Below are 24,547 nucleotides of genomic sequence, written 5' to 3' on the forward strand. Positions count from 1 at the left end.
AAATGTCTAAACATTGGGAGAAATACTATTAATGAATAAGGACCAAATCCTGCAATCTTTACTCAGACAAAACTTTCATTTCATGTCTATTACTGACTTTATTTGGAGTTTTGTCAGGGTAAAGACCGCAGGATTTGGCCATAAAATTTCCATCAGCAGCAATCAATAACTTTATTGATTCTGATGCTCATCATAAAAACTACGTAATTATATAAAACTCAATACAACCACACAGTCTTTACAAATCAGAGGTTTCAAAACTGTGAGTAATGATTCTAATTAAAAGACATTCAATACTAAGACAAATTAGGGAGAAAGCATATGAAATAGTAAATATACATTCACTTTACCATGTGCCTAGCACTACACATGGTGAATCTCAAGAATTCCAAGTAAGACCATGAGCTTATACAATTTATTATCGCTGGTGAAAATGGAATGTGAACTACTCATAGCAGAAGACCTTAAAAATCAGCTAAGGGGCTTGTGGTAAATTTTTCATTGGGAGAAGGATGGAAGTCGGATAGCAGATAAGGACAAGGCCCCTGTGACTTGAATATTTTCTAGATTTTTTTTTCAAATTACCAGTGAATGTGGTGCTTGTTTTTTTCATTTACACATGCATCTAGATCTCTGGTGCATTTTATAATTTTATAAACTGGAATAAATAAAACAGACTACGACACTACACGGAAAAAATAATGTTACATACAAACAACCTGTTAACTACCATCTCACTGTGTCTGTGATTGCATCAACATTTTACACACACAAAACCATGACTCATCAATGTTTAACCGTCAACACTTAGCAAAGATCCAGCATAAATCAGAGAATGTTATTTTAATAAAATATGGAATAATATGCATACCAACAGCTATATCATCTTATATAGTAACTAAAATATATATATTACAAAACTATAATAGACTCCTAAGTTTCTACTGACCCAATTTTAAGGCTCACTCACAACTCTGGATGACGCTATATGATTGTAACTCCAAGTTGCCACTCAACTCCTTTAGATTAGTCAAAATTATTATTGTTACTTATTTCTTTTTCTTAACTATAATAATAATAAAAACCTATTTACTTTTGCCTATATATTTAAGAAAATAAATCAAACCACCAAAGAGTGTTGTTCCAGCTAAGAACTGCAAAATAAAGTTGCACATCACGAGAAAAGAAAACAAAGCTCTTTGCAGGCAAAGAATTCTACTTTCCTGTTGCACTCCCAGCTCAGCCTGATAGTTGTACCATGAACAATCATACGTCCACAAACCAATACTTAATAACATGAGAGTAGATAATGACATCAATGCAAAAGAATTATGAACTAGATTGCAAAAAGAATGCTACCTCCCAGATGTGTGGGATGGAAGTAAAAGGGAAAAATTAAAGGTTGCGTCTGTCTTCCTCAAAAGCTTAGTAGCACATATCTCTGGCATTCGCACGCTGGTCATAAGGCTACTGCAGTAATATTATTTATGGCAGCGCTCAGAAGCGTGCTATGCACAACACAGAACACTACAAAGGCTAACTCCCTACCCCAAACAGCTGACAATCTAACCCATTTTCTAGAAAGAGATGAATTACTCCATTTATAATGACAGGTTTCATAGTAGCAGCCATGTTAGTCTGTATTTGTAAAAAGAAAAGGAGGACTTGTGGCACCTTAGAGACTAACCAATTTATTTGAGCATAAGCTTTCGTGAGCTACAGCTCACTTCATCGGATGCATTCAATGGAAAATACAGCGCATTCCACTGAATGCATCCGATGAAGTGAGCTGTAGCTCACGAAAGCTTATGCTCAAATAAATTGGTTAGTCTCGAAGGTGACACAAGTCCTCCTTTTATAACGTTGTGCAATTGCAGACAAAATGGCCCTATGTTCAAAACTGATGTGAAATCTGAAATCAGTCTAGACCAGAAGCGGGCAAACTACAGCCGGCGGGACCGTCCTGCCCAGACCCTGAGCTCCTGGCCTGGGAGGCTAGCTCCCGGCCCCTCCCCCGCAGCCACACCGCCGCGTGGGCAGCACTCTGGGTGGCGTGGCTGCACACTCCTGCAGGGCAGCGCAGCAGTGTGTCTGGCTCCGGCCGGGCGGCGCAGCTGCCAGAAGTGCAGCTCTGAGTAGCATGGTAAGAGGGCCGAGACCGGTGCTGGGGGATTGGATAAGGGGCAGGGAGTCCCGGGGGGCAGCTGGACGGGGCAGAGGCTCAGGGGACGGGGAACAGGGGGCGCTTGGATAGGGCAGAGGTTCTGGGAGGGGGGGACAGGGGAGGAACAGGGGGTTAGATAAGGGGTGGGGTCCCGGGGGGGGGCGGTTGGGGTGGGGGGTCCCAGGAGGGGGCAATCAGGGGACAAGGAGCAAGGGGGGATCTAAGGGGGGCAGTCAGGGAGCGGGAAGTTTGGGGGGGGGCAGGCTGTTAGGGGAGGCACAGCCTTCCCTACCCAGCCCTCCATACAGTTTCATACCTCGATGTGGCCCTCGGGCCAAAAAGTTTGCCCACCCCTGGTCTAGAGCAAGAAGAAAACTTATGTCTAGGGTTGACTATAGCACAGTGGCACTTCAGAACTTCAGCTACATGGCCTATGAGAAAAGTGACTAGATCTTAGGAGAGGGAACATAAAGAGGTAGAGTGCTCCAAAAACACCACATCTTTTAACTTAAAGCCACTCACTGAGTAAGTATTTGTATTGTCTTTCCACCTAGAACAAAGGCCAAAGAGAGGACAGCCAATCAAAAGGGCAAGTGGTCAATCTTTACTCAGGTGAGTAGTCCATTCACATCTACTGAATAAGGGCTCCAGGACTGGGACCCAGCTTCCAAATGGACGGGTGGTAGCCAGTCCTTGGATGCTTTAAGCAGGGTTTATCCTCCACAAATCAACAATAATAAAAATGGGATGATATTTTATATTAAGGAAAGACCTGACCCCAACTCCTGGAGCCTTTGAACTCTACAGACATTACATATGGTAAATAAGACTTTATAACATGCTGAGACAGATTTCAATACAGATACCCATAAGCTTTTATTTTGTTTACTGATTCCTTTTGTTTTTACTTTGGAATCAGTGGGAGAGAGAGAGGATAGTCTGCACTGACACTGGCAGTGACATTATATGTGGAGAAAATGAATAAGGAAAAAAAGAAAGACCATTTCAAGACCTTTCAATTAACTTCAGCTAGTGGCCCCCTAGGATTGTTATCCCTTATTTAAATTGCAAGTGTTATCGCCTCCAAACCTCTACCCAATTTACACTGACAACTCCTAGTCAAGGGAATTGTCCAACTGATTTAGCTGTGGCATGTCAGCAGCCTTTAACAAGGTATCTGTTGAGCAAATTGAGACCTCCGGCATAGAATTCGAAAATTACTTGCACAATGTATAGGTCTAACTGCCTCATCCATCACAACTCCATCACTAATTTCTTGATCTACAGCCTTTCAAGTGATCCATTTGTTCAAGGCTGTCCATAAAGAGAGAGAGAGAGAGAATGTGCGTGTGCCAGAATTGCCCGTACAGTGTTAATTCACCTCCTTGTATGCAGCATTATGATACAGTCTAATGACATGATCACATATTACTTCTTCCACGGGACCCTACCTCATTCAGTGCACATAACGGACAGTGCACATTCACTGAGCATCAATTCAATATTGTGTTTTCTCCTCATTGTTCAATGTGTGGCCCCGAGCCATACTAGTAGAGACCACCTATGAAAAGTTAGGTTAAGTCACTTGCCCAGCATCACATGGGAACTCTGTCGCAGAGGCAGGGATAGAATCCAGTTCTCCAGGGCAGCATTCAACTGCTTTACTTATGAGACCACCCTTTCTCATCTTGCCATCTCCTATTTCATTCATTACACACACCTTCCAACTTCTGCAACAAATCAGGCAATGGTCCTACAGATAACAGCCTCCTTCTGTATACAACCCTGATTCATCCCCAGAGCCAGGTCCATCCTGTGCATTGAATGAGGCAGGGGTCCTTTGGAAAAAATAGTATATAATCATGTAATTAACAACTGTATCATAATACATGTGTACAAGGGAGCTGAATTAAGGTTGCTCACATAACCTTAACTGAGGCATTTCCTAACTTTTGAACGCATAACTCTGCAACCTTAATAATGTTCTTTTAACAGGTTTTTCCTGTGTATAATTTCCCAGATTTTTTAAAGAGAAAAACAGAAATTCCATCACACAGCATCATATTGAAACCAATTCATCAGCAAATAGAGCTGGAACCTTTAGTTCCATCACACAGACCTCTGCCACTTGAGCTAACAGATATCCATCAGGGGGTAGCTGTGTCAGTCTGTATCCACAAAAACAACAAGGAGTCCGGTGGCACCTTCTGAAGAAGTGGAGTTTTTACCCACAAAAGCTTATGCCCAAATAAATCTGTTAGTCTTTAAGGTGCCACCAGACTCCTTGTTGTTTTTGAGCTAACAGGGTAACGGACAGCAGCAGTAGGTCATCATCCTTTATGTAGAGCAGCATGAGAGGATGATGCACTATTCCAGTGTGTTTCACAGACAACTGCTGACACCAGAGGAATGGTGAGACTCAGGGATCTTGGGTTCTATTTTAGGCAATGGGGGGAGTATGCTCTAGTGGACACAGACTTTTCTGCCCTAAGTATGACACATCCGCTCTGCCCTCTCCAACCTGTCGTTGGCCCAGTCCTCTCTTTTCCCTACTCTTGGCTCCTCATCCTGAGCCTACTCTCCTCACTTAGTCAGTCCCAGTCTCCACCGCTCAGGCTTCTCATTGCAATGTTATTCTCCTCACCTAGCCAGTCCTAGTCTGACCCCTCTGGACTCTCCATCCCAGTCTCCCGCCCTCCACTCCCAGTCTCCATGCCCAGCTGTTCCGTTACTCCCATCAATTCCCTGTTCTTCATCCAATCTGTCTCTCTCCCGCGCTCTGGCCTCCATTCACCCTCCTCCCTGTCCACATTTCTCATCCCCACTAACTCTGAGTTCCAGTCTCCCACTTCCATCCGAATCCTTGTTCCAGTCTCTGTGCCCTACCAGTACCAGTTCTTCTACTGTACCCCAGCTTCGTCAGATCGATGGTCCCTCCCGGCACCCTGCCCCACTGGTTCTCCGACCCAGTCTCCTCCCCATCCAAACTCCCACTTTCAATTTCCCTCTCCCGCACACTAGCCTCCAGGCCATCTCTCCCACCCCCAGACTTCAGTCTACTCCCCCCACCCACTCTGAGGATCCATTTCTTGTCCTCTCTGCATTCAGCTCAGGTGGCTTCTTCCTCCACACTCCTAGGGTCCAGCATGGGGGGCACAGACAGCACAGGAGAAAGTCTCCTGCTCTCAGTTCAGGTGCCCTGAACCCAGGACAGCACACAGCAGACCAGAGCTGCAATTGCAGAGAAAGTCCTGCTTAGCCCATCTGCAGCATGCACAGTGTGGACAGAATATTTGGGAATTTTTCAAAGTCTTTTATTTTCACCAAATTTGGACAGATTTTTATGAAATGACAAAATACACATCCCTGAAACAAAGCCCATTCCTCCCCTCCCCCCAACCCCAAGTCCCTGATCCAAGGCAGGGGAAGTGCTAGAATTTCTCAATGAAAAGGATGCCCGAATTTTTAACATAATGTATTTTACCCCTAACCTTGTTCTTGGAAATGACTACACAGTTTTGGGTGAATTGTTTTTTGTTTTTTTATGAAGCCTGTCAGAAAATTTCAGCCCAAATGGCTAAAGTTTGGCAAAGTGATAAGCAATCAAAACCAGAGTTTTATCACAGGAAGTGTCAGGCTACCTTAATAATGGGCAGTATTACCAGCCTCATCTACAATTCTTTCAGCTTCTTTAAAGAAAATCTCCTTCTACGCATAATACAATTGTTCATAATAGCTCAGTCCCTCCGTTAAACTGCAGTAGCCTGTATCCTGTACAGTTACGTGTTCTTATCACTCAGTCTCAAATAGATGTTCTCAAACGTTTCCATGGTGTGGACTATATCTTAATAGAAAGATTCACCAATGATCATATAATTAAGTCTGCGAATCTGTCATAGAGGTCACGGATTCCAGGACTTTCCGGGACCTCCATGACTTCTGCAGCCGGCAGCTGTGACTGACCCCTGGACCACCCAAGCCTGGGCTGCCCCCCGCCAGAGCTGTGGGAGTCCTGCGCCACCCCCCGCCAGCACCAGCACTGGCGGTCCCAGGCCAGCGGGGCTCTCCCCTGCCAGCAGCAGCGATCCTGTGCCACCCCTCTCCCCCAAGCACCAGCGGGCACCCAGGAGTCCCCCCCAGCACCAGCGGGCGCCGCAGAGCCCCCCCCCCACCCCAGGACCAGCGGGCACCGCAGAGCCCCCCGCCCAGCACCAGCAGAAGCACTGTAGGCCCCCTCCAGAGCAGCAGCTGCACTCTTGGAACCCTCCAGAACGCCAAAGATTTCGTCAGGGCTATTTATAGTACAAGTCATGGACAGGTCAGGGCCCCTGAATTTTTATTTATTGTCCGTGACCTGTCCATGACTTTTACTAAAAATGCCCACGACTAAATCTTAACCTTAAGAATAATAATAGTTCTTACTAGGTATCTGAACAGCTCCTGGCACAATAGGACCCTGATCGGCATCTCTGGGCACCAGTGAAATATAAAATTTAATTATAGTACTGGAGAATCCTGGTAATCCCATAGTTGCACAGTAAACTTTCATTTACCAATACCGTCCAGTGCTGGGTTCTCAGACATTGCCAAAATTATTTTTTCCAAAGCATCTGCTGTGGGCACAAGTACTTCTGGATCTCGGCTACGATCCAATATCTGTCCCCTATATTTTCAAAGCGATGTATGGGGTTTACTCATGTCACTCTAATTAATATCAGTTGCAGTAATTGAGCAAGGCCTCCAAGCATTCCTTTGTAGATGTAGGGGGCTACGTGGACTGTTTTAAAACACATTTCACAGATTCAAAGACAACAGATATGCTACAAACATATCTCATAATGCTTTAAATATTATACTTAGCACTTTATCTTCAAAGAGCATTTAGTCTTAATTAGGCCAGGTCTACACTAAAAAGTTAGGTCGACCCAGCTATATCGCTCGGGGTGTGAAAAATCACACACCCATAAGTGACGTAGTTAAGCTGACCTAACCCCCAGTATAGACAGTACTAAGTTGACAGAAGAATTCTTCTAGCTAGCGCCTCTCAAGGAGATGGACTAACTACTCCCATTGCTGTAGTGAGTGTCTACACTGAAGCACTGCAGTGAATTAAGTGTAGACATAGCCTTAGACTCAGGAATTTCTAGCTCATGGTCCCATGCTCACATCACAACTCTCTCAAGTTTCTGCAGTAAAATTCTTTTTAAAAGAAATTATTTGTCCCGTTATATCCCTTTCTGGGCAACGCATGAGAAATTCTATTTCCCGACAACTCAGTGGTTCCAAGTCTCAGTGATGCAGTCCTACTGTCACGCTGCCAGAACAATTTGTCCTGAAATGTTAAATTTTCATTTTCATACAAGAACATTTTCCACTTTTGACATGTCCCAGTCTTGCAAACCACATGACTGAGGCTATGCCTACATTACCGTGGTAAGTCGACCTACGCTACGCAATTCCAGCTACGTGAATAAAATAGCTGGAGTCAACGTACCTTAGGTAGAGTTACCACGGGATCTACGGGAGAAATTTTCCCTTCAACTTACTTTACTCTTCTTGTCGGGGACAAAGTACAGGGGTCAACTGGAGAGCGATCTGCTGTCAATTTGGCAGGTCTTCACTAGACCCACTAAATCGATCACCAGTGGATCGATCTCAGACAGTCGATACCAGCTGTACTCTAGACGTAGCCTAAGAGTATGGCTACACGGCAGTTTGGCATGTGCCTCCCAGCCTGTGGAGGCAGACTCAAGCTAGCTCTGCTCAAGCCAGCACGCTAAAAACAGTAGCATGGGTGTTGCAGCTTGGGCAGCAGCCTGGGCTCTTAAGCCCATCCAATCACTTGGATCTAAGCGCCAGTGAGTAGCTAGAGTCTTCACAGGAACCATAAGTTTGTCTACCCAGCCTGGGAGGCTTGCTTCCAGTTATCATGTAAACTAGTTGTTTTGAACCTTTTTTCATTTGTGGACCTCTAAAAAATTTCAAATGGAGCTCTAGACCCCCTTTGAAATCTTGGACAGTCTGCAGATCTCTAGGGCTCCACAGACCGCAGGTTGAAAACCACTGGTGTAGACATATCCTAAGAGCCCTAGCTGAAGACCACGACATTGATCTTTGAACAAGGCCAGGCTTCATCTACAGAAACAAGTCATGGCTGCACAGCTGGAGAAAAGAAACAAAGCCCTAAGTTTATTTTTCTGTTGGATACATGCAACAGGCTTCACTATTTCAATCCATCCCAGAGGCAAAAGAAAACAAAATCTTGACATTAACTATCAGTTAACAGTGCATAAGTTCACAGATTGAAAAGACAAGTAATTTAGAAATAAACCAGAAAGTTGTGTCACAACTCAAGGTAGGTTTGGGTCTTCATTGCATTATTATAATGGACATAAACCCATTCATTCCTGAATTATACTTCATCTGTGAGCTCTTTGGAACAGGGATCATCTTGTTGTTCTGTGTTTGTACATGCCTTGCACAAAGGGGCCCTGATTGGGGCCCCTAGGTGCTACCACAATAGAATTAATAAATAAAATAACAGTACAGACAAGGTAGGTGAGATAATATCATTTATTGGACCAACTTCTGTTGGTGAGAGAGACAAGTTTTCAAGCCACACAGATATTACCTCACCCCCAGCCTTGTCTCTCTAATATCCTGGGACCAACACAGCTACAATAAGACTGCACAAAATAATAGTACAGGTCACAGAAACACTCTAGACATCTTTTTTCCAAAAAAGATGATACCTTCGATCGTGTGGGACATTTGCTCTTTTGAAATTCACAGCAGGAACCAACCACTGCAATTAAAAATCACCAGTATCATTATCACAAACTTGGAAAATCCTTTTTATAAGAGGGAGTTTGAAATGCTACAGTTTTAGAAACCAGTGTTTGGTTGTGGGAGTTGTTTTCAAACCTCATGAGCTTAACCATATTATCCCTATTAGATCTGGATCGGGCTTTTATAGCCATTCCCCTATTTCCTATAAATCACTGCTTTAGTAGTAACAAAATACCCAAAGGCATGAACAAACATGGGTTACCAGAAGGGGCAGTGTTCTGCAGAACTTGCCTCGCCTATAAATACAGATGTTGGGGCCTCTACAACTTTCCTTCAAACAGTAATTCCTAGGAGCAACACTCCAGGGCCCAGGCTAATATAAGTCTTGCCATGTAAGTTTCCCCAAGAGCATTTACTCTATTTATTCTCTTTTAAAATGAACACAGACACAGGATTTTCCTTCAGTCTTGAATTTAAAACCCCAAACTCTAAAAACAAACTTAAAAAAATCTTTCTTTTAAAGTTTAGGAACATTTCTCTCATTTTCTTCCTACTTCTAGACTTAATCTAGGAGAAGGATTAAGGACTTGATATGGCTAAACTGAACAATTCTGGCAAGACCTAGAAAAAGAGAGTGTGTGTGTCTACCTAGCCTAAGGCTAGCAAAACTGAAGTCACTCACTTAGTCAGAAGCCACGTTGACTGTCCTTCACCATCCTACAGGAGAGTGCTGTAGGAGTTGGCCAAAGTGCCCCAATCCTATAAACACAAACCTCTATAACCAAAACAGCACCTCCAATAATATCATGCACACAATGCTATCCTAGGATGCCACTTCAGTATTGACTGAGAAGCACAGCCCCTGAATTGCCAATCTCCTAAGCAACTCTAGGATTTTCCTTGGAAGTCTCCCTTCTAAGCAGTAAGAAAAACTGATTTTGCTTGACGTGAGATGGCACAAGCTCAGAGGCTAAAAAGTTATTTGCTGGATGTTATCTTCCGACTCTCTAAGAATAGTTGGGAATCCCACTAGTCGGTTAGGAATTTAGATGAGCTCTGGGGAGGGAACATTCCTTTGGAGAAGTATATTGCCTTTTTTTACAAAGGTACCCTAGGAGAAAATAAAATAACCACACAAGAAATTAGAATACTGTATGAATAAATACCTCTTACTTGTGCATCTTCTTGGTCACTATAAGGTGCCAAAATAACTCTACTTTTTATTGTGAGGGCCTCCATATTTTAGTCCACAAAGTTACGTTACTTTTTTGGTTTGCTAAAGCAGTGTATACTTTGCCAGCAAATTAACCTTATATTAAACACTTCTGCTACTGTGACAATGCAGATTCTCAAGAGCAGCAGTCTCCAACTTCTGCAGAGTTACTTATTTCCTTTCTACTATACAATAGGTCTCGGTTTGTAACATGGATGTCCCAAAGTTCGAAGCAGTATAACTTTAAATGTCAGTGGTAAACAATATTTTTTATAAGAAGAAGATATATATACATACAGAGAACGGTGGAAGAAGATCATGTCCCCCAGGAATCCATCCATCAGGGCCAGGCTCAGCACCGGAATGTTGTTCTTCTGTGCCCAGTAATAGACCGATTCAGAGTTGTTTATTTCCTTGCCCAGCTGTGCGATCATCTTGGACGGGGTCCATTTCACACCCTCCATGTTCTGCTCAGCGACCATCTGGTCCAAGATGGGCATGAGCCAGTCTTCGAACTTGCAGTAGTTGTCACTGGGCACCAGCAGGTTCCTGATCCCGTTTATCCCACTCTGCCGAAGCTCCTTCTCCCGCAGGCTGAACACTCCCACTTAAGTAGGTACCAAGCATTTGATGAGATCCTCTTCCACACCGCCTGCTGTGGTCACCAGCACATCTACCATGTTGTGCTGCACCAAGTAGCAGATGGTCTCACAGATGCCCGAGCTGATGAGGTTGGAGGTGAAGCCCAGGAAGATGGTGCAGCCCAAGGGCTGCCAGCGGCAGGAGTTCAGGTTGGTGCAGGTCTCCTCCTCGCCCAGCGGCTCCAGCTTCACCACGATCACCCTGTTTATCTCCTGCATGGCCTGCCTGAAGCTGGTGGCCTGGAAGCCGGTGGTAAGGTAGGACTGGAGCTGAGTGCGGTGATCCAGCCCTCGGTCGAAGTGGTAGCCCCGCACCTGCAGGCTCTCATGTTCTCTGTATGTGTGTGTGTGTATATATCTTCTTACTATATGTTCCGTTCTATTAATCTGATGAAGTGAGCTGTAGCCCATGAAAGCTTATGCTCAAATAAATTTGTTAGTCTCTAAGTGCCACAAGTACTCCTGTTCTTTTTGCGGATACAGATTAACATGGCTGCTATTCTGAAATATTTTTAGAATGTGTAGCTATACAAAAATCTTGCTACAGAAACTCAGCACAATATGATAGAGAAGCTGAAAAGCATTGCCACCATTTCTGAATCACACTTACTCTACTGGCCACAAGGCCAGCTTGGAACAAGCCAAATGCTGCTCCAGAGGCAGTGGATCCTAACTTTCACCTAACTCCTATAACTCCAAAATATACAAATTCAGATCTCCTGTCTTGTTATTCTTCTTAACCTTCTAGTTAACTCACTAGAGCTCTCAGAAGCATTAGTCCTGCCATTGATTAAACGAGGATAGCTCATGAGATGTAGTCCCCAGCCAATATATAATCCAAAGATTACAAAACATCCACCTATATCTGGCCATTCTTGATACCAGAGGTATTTCCTGAGGCCACACAACAGAAACAAACCAGGCAGGGGATTGTAATAGTGTCTCAATACATAATATCACTGCAACCACTTTTCTAGTGACTCAGCAGCTGTGGTACATACTGGGGCTATTGCTTCTTGGACAAGAAAGACGGTTTACGATTAATACCAATTCTCCTTTCTGGTAACGTGTGGGGTTACTTTTACTCTAATCTGACAAAGATTCAACACACACCACACCAGTCAGAAAATTTGGTAGCTCACTGCCCCCTGATAAATGGGATGGGGCATTGGCAATAAATGAGGACTTTCAGTTGTGGAACGGATCATCTCAAGACTTGTAAAATGGCCTTCATGAAAAACTAAGGGCCTTGGGCTTGCTGTTGCCTTTGCCTAGAGTCTGGCTTTCACATCATTAACTTGCAATGTGATTGTTTGGGCACAAAGGGAAAAAACATGAGGTAAAAAACTGAGAGTTGCTGTAGATGACATTGTGACTGCCCACAGAAGCCTTGAGCATGCCACAAACAGAGAAACACGTAGCCAAGGCATTATATCCACTGTAGCTAAGCCAGACATTCTAACTTACCATTGCAGTGGAAAGGCAACAAGAAGACAAATTTCAATGTAGGTAATTACATTCTGCATGCTTAAATTCCCCATGCAGTTTCAACTGGATACTGTACTCTTTACCACCTTTCCTAACTTAGCATGCAGTTTTCAGCGTTTGACTCCTGAAAGGAGTACACTTCCGTGGCAGAACAAATTATCCCTGTATAGTTTGGATCTCACTTTGTAAAGCACTTATGTGGGGAAGGGAGGAAAGCACAATATGAAAGATTTATTTTTGCACAAGGTATTTGCATTATATAGCACCACCACCATAACAAAATCACCACATGCCAGTCTGTGTTTCCAGACAGCAATCTGACTTTGCAGAAAACATCACTGTCTATAGGAGGGGGGGGGTTTTGCCAGAAAGATTAGGAAAAGGGCTCAGATGCTGAACAAAGTCTACTGGAAGCAACACATGGAGAGAAGAGAAAAAGTTGTCCTGTTTTTCACTGGAAGTTTTAACCAGGAACTCTCTTAAGCACTGTCTGGTTTTTTATTCAAAAGTATGTCCTATATGAACTTTTCAAATGGCAATTTCTGTTTTAGTGTTCGCTTCCTCTTTTTCTTGGAAAAAAGGATGAGTAGTACCTAACTCCCTTTACTTGACATCTGGAATGAAGACACTGGAATATACACATACTATTTTCCTATATACAGTCTCCTAGATAAGGCTAGGACTTTTAAGAGGAGCCCTTACTATCGCACAAGGGTTGCTAAAAAAATGGTAAAACAAATGGTAAAACAAATAGGAAGCAAAAAAAAAATAGTTTATTTGTTCTGATAATCCCTAATCCATGATACAATTTCTAAATTTAAAGGGAAAAAATAGAATAAAATATTGCTCAGTGCTTTTAGCACAATGGGGTCCTGGCCTTGAGGTACTTCCACAACACAAATAATAAATAATAATAAACGCACAACCCTGATAGATGAGCGGGAGAAGAGATCTGTAACAAAAATCCTGCTGCCATTTCCTCCTCCATACTAAGCAGTTGGAGGACTTTGGTTGAAGTGGAACAGTGTGATGCTGTTCCAAGAAGACAACCCTGATAAGGGCTCCTCAGACTAAATGCCCCCCGCACCAGGGGCTCTAAGTAGATTTTAGGGACCAAATCAGGGCTCGATGCACAGAGATTCATTAAAATCCATGGTTTCTTGATCTACTGTACATCTATCCACCAGCCATTTCCTACCATCCCCCTGCTCCAAGAAGGGGAGCACACCAGCTACACAAGATATTCCAGCCCTGAGGCTGCAGTAGTAGCCACAAAGCAGCTCCACACCTTGCCGCTCATTCCGCAAGCAGGCTCCCCTGGCTCTCCCTACTTAGGCTGGGGGGCAGGATCTGGGACACAAAGCATACAGTATGTCATCCCAAAGCTCTTTGCTAATTTAGACCTCACTCCTGCAATCAGATCTATATGGATACTACTGACCTCAATGAAAGAGCTCCACAAGGGCACAAGGACCAGAGGCCTTAAACTGACATACCAAGTTATACGCAGGGACCTGGTCAGTCACTACTAAAGTGAAGCCACCTGTAGGATGAAATGCAGTAACTAATGCAGAATGATAGTACAAAACTGCTTTAAAACACACACACTGGAAGTGAGGAAAATATTGAACTAAAATTGCAAGGGGAATTTAAGCAAGCAAAATAATTATCTGTGTCGGAGGAAATCTTTCATCAAACTATCATATTAACAGATGCAAAAAACAAAAATAATTATACCTAGCTCTGATATAGTGTTTTTCATCCATAGAATTCAAGGCTGTTTACAAAGGAGGTCAGTATCATTATCCTCATTTTACAGATGAAGGAAATGAGAAGGTACAGGGGTGAACCAACTTGCCCACAGTCACCAATCCCAATCAGATTTAGTGCTTGACCCACCAGGCCTCACACCCTCCCCAAACACTCTTATCTACTGTTACATATATTTTTATTTTACACTGAGATGGAAATTTTTCTCTGTGTCTCTAAACCCGAAACAGAAAAAAATTCATTACAAATGAAGGCCCTGATCCGGCAATCACAGCTGCTAACATGGACCCATATGCCCATGAAGAGCCCCTCTGCAGTCAATGGGACTCCACACAGGGGCAGGAGTCCTTGCAAATAAAATGTGGATTAATGTGCTGGTTGCATATCTCACTTTAACCTTTAGTCACCAGAACAAATAAAATATAAACTTCTACAGCCTTTCAAATCTCAGCTCTAAAATAGTGATTTTTTTTCCACCAATTAATCTAGCTCATTGAAAGTAACATATGTTCATACAATAAGAATTAAGGGGGACGACTGGGAATAAAATTTACATTATACATCTCATTTGGGGAGGTAACAGCTCCTCGTTTATTTTTCCTGAACTCAAAGTTTAACATTGTATTAACATAATAAAATGAAAATAGAATACATTGCATGCATTCTGGCTGCTCCTTTGCGTAACAATAAAGGAATACAATTCTGTGGACTAGAGTAAAGTTGAGACACAGAAAACTGAATACATCCCCTGCCCCTAACAATTTTAGGCAGTGAAAATCAGGCCTGCCATAGTCTCATTCATCTACAGGGAGAATCCTTCAGTCTTCATTAACCTGAAAGCATTTTTACAAAGTAGCGCTCACTCGCTGCCTGTAGGATTTTTCCTAGTTTGTTTCAATTTAACATTTAAAATCTCCTGCCTTCTCTGGAGGTTGGAGGAATTACTACCTCACACTCAAATTATCCCATCAAAACTAGCTGATGTTTTCAGACCTACTGACTTTTCACTCAAGTTGTGCTTAATTTTTTAAGCAGGTGTCCATCTTACAACTAATTGTTTCAATAAGATTTTACAATTTATAAATATTACTGTAAATCTCACTTCTTCCAATCATCCCATGAGGGAAAACAATGATGTGAACTTGACAAGTTGACTCATGTTGTGATCATTTTTTTAATTGTTTTTTTCCAAAGTGTCTGTTCCTTCAACAAAGGATTGTTATTTTATTTTTTTTGCTATTTCAATGATGCTATTTTGAAGGTGTAGAAAAACGATGAAAGTACCCTCCTATTCACAATACGCCAGCTTGACCAGCCATGATGAATGCAAATCTCCTATTTGGGTCATTCATTGGAAAGCAGTTCTAAATCTCATGACTGATTTTTTTCCCCTGTTTTTTCAATCAGATTGCAGTTATGTTACATTTTACTCATTATTTTAAATCTCCCTCTTCAAAATCACCCAAGCTGGGACTGCCCCTCTGAAAAACAATAATGCTAATATGACAAATCCTCATTCATTTTGCAATTCATATTAAAGGACAGTTTGTAAGAGTGTGTTTTCACCCAGTAAAAAGAAGGAATTTATTTGGTCTTGTGTCAATGACTTTTAAAATCTCCTTTCATTCAAAACTACCACAGCTTGATCAACTCTGATATATTCAGACCAACCAACTTCTCATAGGTATGAAAATTATCTGCATTTAAGTGTTGGAAGGACCAGGTTCTTGTAGTAATGTCACTCATGGGAGTAATCCTAGCCAGGACTGGTGTCTCCGTTTGCAGGTTTCCGCCCTAAAAGAGTTGTTAAGGCTTTGTCTGGGGGTTGGGCGGGGGGGAGGTATTCAATAAGACCTTTCCACTTTTCAGCTTCCACAAGATTTTCAGTGCATAAACGGTGATCTCAGAGGGATTTTTTGGGTTAAGTCTCCTCACTTCACATTGCCTTACCTTGGGACAGCCCGCGTGTAACAATCAAAAATGCAAGTTTACCAAGACCTCGCTCAGCTGGGGATTCATTTTTAAGGCAGTTGTTAAAATCTAACTTTTTTTTTTTTTTACCCCTCAATAAACCCTAAAAAAAATTTTTTTTAATCACTCCTTTTCTTCCCTGGAGTCAGCAACTCCCCCACCTCACCCCACCCGGTGTAAAAACCAAAGAGACCCCCCACACACACCGCCCAACCCCACCCCCTGAAGAAACCCCTGACCTGGGGGTTGGGGGGGGGGGAGCCAATTGTGTGGGAGGCATCTGCCAGCTCTGCCCGGCCTGGGGCGGTGTCTCTCTCCCCCGGGTGTCTCGCCCAGGGGGGGCAGCTCAGCAGCCCCCCGGGCTCAGGCTGAGGCTGGTTGTAAACAGCCCCTGAGCTGCTGCTGCTGCAGGCCCCTCCGCAGACACAGGGCCCTCTCCAGCCGGCGCTTCTCAGCCTCCAGCCCGGCCAGCTGCCTCGGCCCGCGCCCCCGGGGGGCGGCTGGGCCTCGGGGGGGCCCCGATCCCCTCCCCGGGGCTCTCCCAGGCCGGGCCCCCCCACCCGCGGCCCCCACGGGAGGGGAAGAGGGAAGTCCTGACTTACCTGTCATTACTTTCTACGCCATCTTGGATCCACTTGTCAACGTCCCCACAAAGCATTGTGGGAAAAAACCTCCCCCCACCCCCTCTCTCCTTCCCCCCAGCCCAGGAGCAGAGCAGAGAAACTTAGAGGGGAGGGGGGGTGGTACAAACAAAGGGGGGAGCCCCAGCCCAAAGGGAAGCGGGGGAGGAGCGGAGTGAGGGTAGGGAGCTGCCTGGCATGCTCCTGTCTCTGGGGCACTGGGGCAAGGTGGGCTGCCCCTTGCAGGGTTTTCCAAAAGGAGTGAAATCGCCGGCTTTCCGTGCACCCCGCAAGCAGCTTCTGGAGCAGAGCGTGACTGCGTTGAACCGTGTGGTTTCTGCTTGCTTTTTTCTCTCCCCCTGGCCCCCCGGGAACTTTCCTTCTGGGGAATGTGTCACGGGCATGCAACAAATTGCCTAGGTCAGGACAACAGGTTTTAGAGGAGCAAATGAATGCATTATCTGTTTTCCTTGCAAAATAAGTGTATGCCATATTTCTAAATGAGATTTATATATATATATATATATATATATATATATATATATATATATATATATATATATTAATGTGTCATTGGATTTGCACACATAACTACATGTCACTGCATTTTCTGGGGTACGGTTTATTGGAAGTAGGTGTTTTCTCTTGCAACTTTTTATTTTTCAAAAAACATGTTCCCGTTCAGAAATGCATTATTGGATATTTAGGCATGCCACAAAATGTCTTGTATGCCAGCCTCTGGGGCAAAGTGCACCAGTGCGTTTAAATGTGCTTTTGCCTTGCACTTTATTATTATAATTTTTGCAATAGTTTGCTTTCCCACGTGGGATTGTATTAGTGCCTGTGTATATATACCAGATAATACATGGACAAAAACAGTATAACGTTTCTCAGGAAAGTATGTTGTTGTATTTAACAATATTTTTTCCCTTATAATTTTGCTAAAGAACTTTCCCTTTTGGAAACTAATTTCTGGCTCTGCGTGAATCTCAGAAACTATTTTGTAAAACAGGTTTATTTTTGCAAAGAAATCTTTCCTGTTAGCAGTGTATTATTGACTCTGTCTTCAAAATGTTTAGCAATCATATTAGTTCAAGTATTTTTCTTCACAACTACCATGTTTTGCAAAATAACTTCAGAAATATTATTGACTTGGCTTGTATGCATGTGACAAAATGCCTTGCTTGTTATGCTTTGGGGCAAATAACATACAAATACAGTACAAGACTGGAAAAATTATGATCTGACTTCAGCCTTTTAAGGTAGGTCACTTATGAAGTACGATTGCAATTGTTTGTTTTTTAAAACTTTTCCCTCTACTTTTTTAATTAAGAAAAATATAGGGTTCAAATTGGTTTACCACTGAATTGTTCTAAATACATTTATATTTAAGTTTACACTGAAGATAAATTGGTTAGTCTCTAAGGTGCCACAAGTCCTCCTTTTCTTTTTGCGAATACAGACTAACACGGCTGCTACTCTGAAACCTGAAGATCATCTGAATTCCTTGAGGACTAACCACTAACACATTGAGCCTTTGCCACTGCAAGCACAGAGACTTGTGCCCAGGAATAGGAGTTTCAATACTCCTATAACACACTCTTGATTATTGCAAAGAAGACCCTTTGCAGAAGTATAAATACATAAGGAAATAAATTGCAATGTGAAAATTTTTGCTGCCCGGATGTTAAATCAATGCACTTCTCTTCCTTATTCAACTTTAAAGACATGTTTGCCAGCATGATTAACTGTTTCAGTGCCATGGTGGAGGCCCTGTCAGGGGCTGCTGAGGAGGAGTGTGGTATTTCCACTCTGAGGGAGGGAGGACGCCATTTCAAATGACAAAAATATTCTTGTGCAGCCTGCTCTGGGCCATCACTGCTGGCTGGGGAGGGGCTGCCTGCCTGCATGCCACAAGCACCCATCCCCCAAAGTAAACATGCTGCAAATGGGAATCAGTCACAAAAAGCTTCCACCAGCCCAAACGACCTTTCCTTTCTGTCATAAAATGGTGCACTGTGACTTTAAATGTCTTTAACTGCGTCTGTGGAAAACCCTTGCAGCCACACTGAGGGAGGCCCCCTGAAGGACTTGTCCTCCTAGGTAACTTAGATTTGGAGGATATTAACAAGACCCCTATGTGGGACAAGTCAACTGTCAGTTTATAGCCATATATCTTTTAAAAACACCAGACTCACAGGAAATAGTTAAAGGATATAATAGTTAAAGAATGGTTCACATCTAATTAACTTTTTACTATTGTTTTCTGTTCTATCCTTTGCATTTCATTCAGCCAGGACATTTGAAATAGACTAGAAATGTCACCTTTTGTTGCTTGTCAATTTCACTTTCGACTTTTCATACACTTTCACAATGTTGCAATGTTTGTGTTGAAAACTGCTGAGGAGTTTTGCCTTTTTTTTTTTTTTTTTAATCAAGTGGAAATTAGAAAGGAAGGGATTTAGAAAAATAACATGTCCACTGGAACTGGGGGGGGGAAATGAAAACTTCTCTATTTGGCTTAGGTTTTACAAAAGCTTCTCTTTGCCAGTATTTGATCTTACTGTGTCTTTAGACACTGTACAATGCTAAGAATTATTTTCTGTAGATAGTGATTAAACAAAGAGAAAAGGATGTGACACAATATGTCAGGATGTGAGTGCATTTTGCTATTCAGTCTATATTATATTATTTCACATTTACCAGGAGCTTTTCAAACTACAGCCCTGAAATGCAGTGACCTCTGGGAAATGATAGCAGCCAACAGCACACAACACTATCCAAAGATGAGGGTGGGGAAATTCTGGCCATGGTATTGACAGAAGCCTCCACTATTATGAGAAATGCCATGTGTAACATATAATACCGACAGGTTTCAGAGTAGCAGCCATGTTAGTCTGTATTAGCAAAAAGAAAAGGAGTACTTGTTAGTCTGTAAGGTGCCACAAGTACTCCTTTTCTTTTTGCGAATACAATAGTGAGAATCTACACACATATTTCATCTGAAGATCTTGCTGCTTAAATTAAACCCCTCAACATCCATGTGAAGTAGCAAGAATTGTTGCACTTTGCAGAGTGGTTAATTGTGACACGGGAAGGTAAATGGATGTGCCCAAGGCTACAAATGGAATCAGCAGCAGAGAGATGGGATTCGCTTCTAAATCCCAGTTTTTTGCTCCTCTGTTCAAAACATTAATCTATAGATTCTGATCCTGCAAAATGTGAATGGTCAGGGATTTTTCCATATAATTCCCCTCTACAACCTCCTTCACAATCCATATTTATTTGAGGGGAAGGTACAAACTGTAAAATTGGGCCAGAACAAAACCCTGGATCCAGACACCCTCAAAGTTTGTAACTATATTTAACTGATGAAAATGAACACCCTTAACTGCCATAATGCAAAAATAGGAAGGGCTTCCAAAGGGCAGATATCTATTTCCTCCTCCTCTATGGGCCTTATATGACAGCCACCATTTTGTCTGATACATTAGCTATTGAACCCAGCACCTCTAGAACTAAACATCTTGAGTAGCTACAGCTTGAGCGAAAGAGACAGACTTGCTGCCTTTGTGGATTGGGCACAGAAAGAGATATGTAACACACTGACCAGTGGATTGCATCTTCACAACCCCTTACCCAAAGTTTAAATTTTCCACTGCAGATTTTGGAATAACTGAATGAATGTCAACATTGAATCTGGCTAAATGTGATCCAGGAAGGGGGCATCGATTACTATATTTTCTGTCTGCTTTCCAGGTGTGGAGCTGGGCAGGGGCATCATGTCCTAAGCAGAGAGGATAGAAAAGATGGAATTTCTCTGGCCTCGTCTCTGATCTTCTCACGCACATTGATCCCTGTTTTTTTCACCTTTCCTTTTGGCCTAATCCCTTTTGTCCTCTCGCTGTCCAATTATAACCCCTTTTCTTTCTACCTTCAAAGTTGTAATGCTTTTATAATTCTCTTGCACTACCTTTCTCTCTCTTTTTGCTGAGCTAGCTTGGTTGGAGGCTGCACTTCACCTCCACAAGTGACAGGTGGTGGCCAGTCCTGAGTCAGCAGGTCAGGAAAACAGCAACATTGCAAATGACAGCATTAACAAATGAGCGTAGGACCAAGCCGGTGGACTCTGGCACTTTACACTGGAATTAGGTGCTCGTGCCTGGCTTGTATCAGACTGGTTCATATATGCCTTCTCACGACCATTCAACCTACATTTGACTGATCTTTAAAAGATTTTAAATTCTGTAGAGGAAATAGAATCTAATGATTCAAGCATGGGACTAGGAGGCAGGATTCCTGGGTTCTGCTGCCAACTTGCTATCTAAATTTGGTCAAATTATTTGCTTTACCTGTCTGTAAAATTCCATATAATATTTACCTGTTTGGCAACAGCATTGTGAAACTTGTTTACAAAGCCCTAGGAAAAAAATCACTTCTGTAAGTGCAAAGTATTGTATGCCATGAAGTTAAATCTTACCTTGGCTAAAGATAAGGAACCTTTATATTGGCCTGTTTGTAAAATGGGAGACAGTAGCTATTAAATAAATTAATTACAGTAGTTAATCTCTCTCTTTATACAGCCCCCATCACTGTAATGTCTTAGTACCCCACAATCTTTCAATGTATTTATCCTCACCACCCCTTATCCCCATTTTAGAGATGGAGAACTGAGGTACACAGAGGCTAAGTGACTTGCCCAACGTCACAAAGGAAATCTGTGGTGGAGCAGGATATTGAACGTGGGTTTCCCACGTTGTGGGCTGGTGCCCTAACCCCTGGACCATCCTTCCTTTAAAATGGGGAATGTATTAATGCAAACTCATTAATAATAGTGTTAATTATTGCATTAAGTTTTTAACCAAGCTTTGCTTTAGTCAGGGATGAATCCCACCAATATTATCTACAACAATACTTTTTCTCAGGCTCCCTCCCATTTCTGGGTACCTGTTACATCAGCAAGTGTAAAAATCTGTATTTTTAACTCATCTCTCATCCACTTGATTTTGAATAGTGACTAGAACCTAATCTCCTTGGCATTTGTATTTCTAGAGAATAACTGCAATATTCAGGGCAAGTAAAGTTGCTACTGATAAACTGCTCTGAAAGATTCTATGCACCAGATTCTGCAGAGAATTTGCCACTGACTTAAACAGAAGCCAAACTCCTATAACAATGCAAAAGCGAAACAGGAGGAGGACTGTCAAACTGCATTTCATGGCTTTCATGCTGGCTGAAAACAACTTCCAGACATTAAAATCAAGGTTATCCTTGTTCAGCATGGACATTATTAGTGATAGTAGCATCACAGTAAGGCCTAGAAGCCAGCACCCCATTGTGTTAGACACCATACAAACACAGTCAAAAGATAGTCCCAACCTAAATGAGCATACAATCTAAGTTAAAGACCCCATGCCAGTTTCTGTAAGAGTAAAAGTTTGCCCCAAGATCCTTTGTTAAAATCTCCCCTTCCTACTGGTGACTCTATGGATCTCAGCACAATAACACCATATGTGTGCGAGACACTGAAATCTGCTTCACTCAGACCTCCCTACCCCCAACCTCCCTGGCTGTAGTAACTGAGTAAGACAACGTGGGTAGCTGGCTTCCAGGAAAATGTTGCCAGGCCACTCTATAGCTCCATTATTGGTGGATATTCCCACTCACTGCCATGCAATGTGTTTTCCATTGTTTTTATCACCACAGAACCTTTCTCTCTCTGCGCCACACATCAATACACAATTCTGTACAGCGGTTGGTACAGAACTTCAGGATCCACAGCACTGTTTAAATACAAAAAAAAGCAAAATGTTAATAATTCATCCATTCCATGCCACTGAGAAGTTTGGTTTTCAAACAGCAATTAAATAGAATTTTAACTTAAACAGTAACAAAAAAACAAGTAACAAGACAATAAAACCAGCAGAGTCATGAACATCTTTTAATAAAATAAAAATGTTTAATTCAAACAGATTACATTTGATTAGCAACCTAAAAATAAATCTCAGTGGTTTTCCAGTACGCTTTTCTTTATTAGTGGCTTAAATTATGACAGGTGCCAACCTAAAGATAAGATCTTTTCAGAATGCATTTAAGTTAACTTAAGAGTCCTTCATATTAGCATTCTACCTCTACCTGTAAACATCTAGTAACAGAAAACAATTAAAAGTCTAAATTTAAAAATAATCACAAATTCCTGTATGGTATTGTTTGTACACCAAGGTGCAGATTTTTGCTAATAGCAAGTCACTTTCACTACTGGTCTGATCATCTCAAGCATGTGGCCAGCTGTATAAATTGAGCCAACAGCTTCCTGAGATAGGCCAGGATTTCCTGGCCACCCTGAGACTGTTTCAGAAGGTGTATTACCTACATGGACATTCAAATCAATAAACATCATCAGCTTAGTCAACTCCAGCCTCCTCATTGAGAAAGATCCAGTGGGGCTTGTCAGTGCAGTGGGTACAACTGAACCAGCCCCAGCTTGAGTCGTGCCCAGAACTTGCACACACATTATAGACAATCCTCCTCCGTGGTTCCAGCTGCTAAACTGCATTAAAAGAAGCTCTAAAACTACATTAGTATTTTCTTAATGTTACTTCTTCCCTATAAGCAACTGCTGTACTTTCTGCAGAGATGTTACATGGCTGAGTGGGGAACAGAGTTGGTCTATTCAATCACGTGATTGGAGGGAGTTGTTCCCAAGACAGTCTCTGGTAGATAAACTATGTTTAGTTCAGCTCCGGACAGAATATGCAAGGAAGAGGTTTAATGATTCATCGCTTCATACGGAGACCACAGCTGCCTACGTGCATCAGCAAAACAGACCTCATGACTTCTAGCTCCTGAAAGATAAGCCTCTAACAGGGAACTTATAGGAGCAACTCCACTGTGGTCAGGCACAGAAACTGGCTCTTGAGCAGGTCTGATATATTCCATCCAGCGCTAAGTAGCTGCCTGGGGGAGGAGCAGCAGGCCCAGCACCTCAGATGGCATTTTGTGAATTCTTTCCCTGCTGAGAAATGGGGTGGGGGAAATCAGGCATCTCTCTTCCCTTCTCTCCATCAGTGGAACCTCCAAGCTGATTGTCTCTCCTGCAAGTTGGAGAGGTCTGGGCTGCCCTATGTCCTTTAGAATCTCTCTCACTACTCTTTCTGTATCCCAGCAGTGAACCTTTCAACGCTCCCTATCCACCTCTCAGTGTCAGCCTGTGTTCCTCCACCCCAAAACATCTACCTGTGCCCCCTCCAAAAATTAATCTCCCCTTCTTCCCTCTCCCCCCCAAAAAACCCCAATCCCCTCTCTCTTTTCTCCCCCAATCACAATGTATTTGGTGCAGTAACTGGCCAGTTCCAGACAGGAATCCTGAGATGCAACACTCTCCCAGCAGCATGACAGGACTATGCCATTCCTGACCTTCTGCTGCTTGCACAGGAAGCCCACGGAGGGAATCAAACTCATGCTTTTATCCCAGATTTCTGGGGTGGTTTGTTAAAACACAAGTTGCCCCTGGCCAAACTGGGATAGGAAGGAACCAGGGGAAAGTGACAGACATTAGGCTCAGATTCATAAAGGATTTGATTTCAATGGAAGGTAAGAGCCTCAAAATGTATCCAGGCCTGACTGACTTACCCAAGGCCATACAACCAGTCAGGGGCATAGGTAAGGTTAGAACCAATCAGTAGTACTTAGTCCTATTAAGCAATAAAGCAAACTGTTTCCAGACAGCCATTTACGGGCTGACTGCTACTCTTAAGAGTAATAACTATTTGACATTCCCCAAATAGTTCCTGTGATGTTCCATAAGGAGCAAAAGAGCATCTACCTCTCCTTAAAAAAAAAAAAATGAAAAAAACAAACAAAAAACAAGCCATGGGTCAAATTCCATGGA

The 24,547-nt window shown here is 42.7% G+C and overlaps 1 protein-coding gene and 1 pseudogene across 6 annotated transcripts in view; both read right to left on the bottom strand.

The window, feature by feature from the left end:
• Positions 1 to 16,733, bottom strand: part of HELZ (helicase with zinc finger) — a 149,483-nt gene extending 132,750 nt beyond the window's left edge. For 2 of the 6 annotated variants that reach the window (XM_073310830.2, XM_073310828.2), the window contains exon 1: positions 16,639 to 16,733. Coding sequence is in view for 1 of the 6 variants with exons in the window: in XM_073310831.2 (XP_073166932.2) it covers positions 16,639 to 16,645 (7 nt within the window). In the remaining 5 variants the exon portion in view is untranslated. Of the gene's footprint in view, positions 1 to 10,463; positions 10,506 to 16,638 lie in introns of those variants that run through there. The other 4 variants (XM_073310832.2, XM_073310831.2, XM_073310834.2 and 1 more) reach the window with 4 other exon arrangements.
• On the bottom strand, positions 10,352 to 11,218 carry LOC140897977 (deoxyhypusine synthase pseudogene; annotated as a pseudogene).
• Positions 16,734 to 24,547: the final 7,814 nt, after the last annotated feature.

This window comes from Lepidochelys kempii, chromosome 14 (assembly GCF_965140285.1).
Source record: "Lepidochelys kempii isolate rLepKem1 chromosome 14, rLepKem1.hap1, whole genome shotgun sequence".
Taxonomy (NCBI): domain Eukaryota; kingdom Metazoa; phylum Chordata; order Testudines; family Cheloniidae; genus Lepidochelys; species Lepidochelys kempii.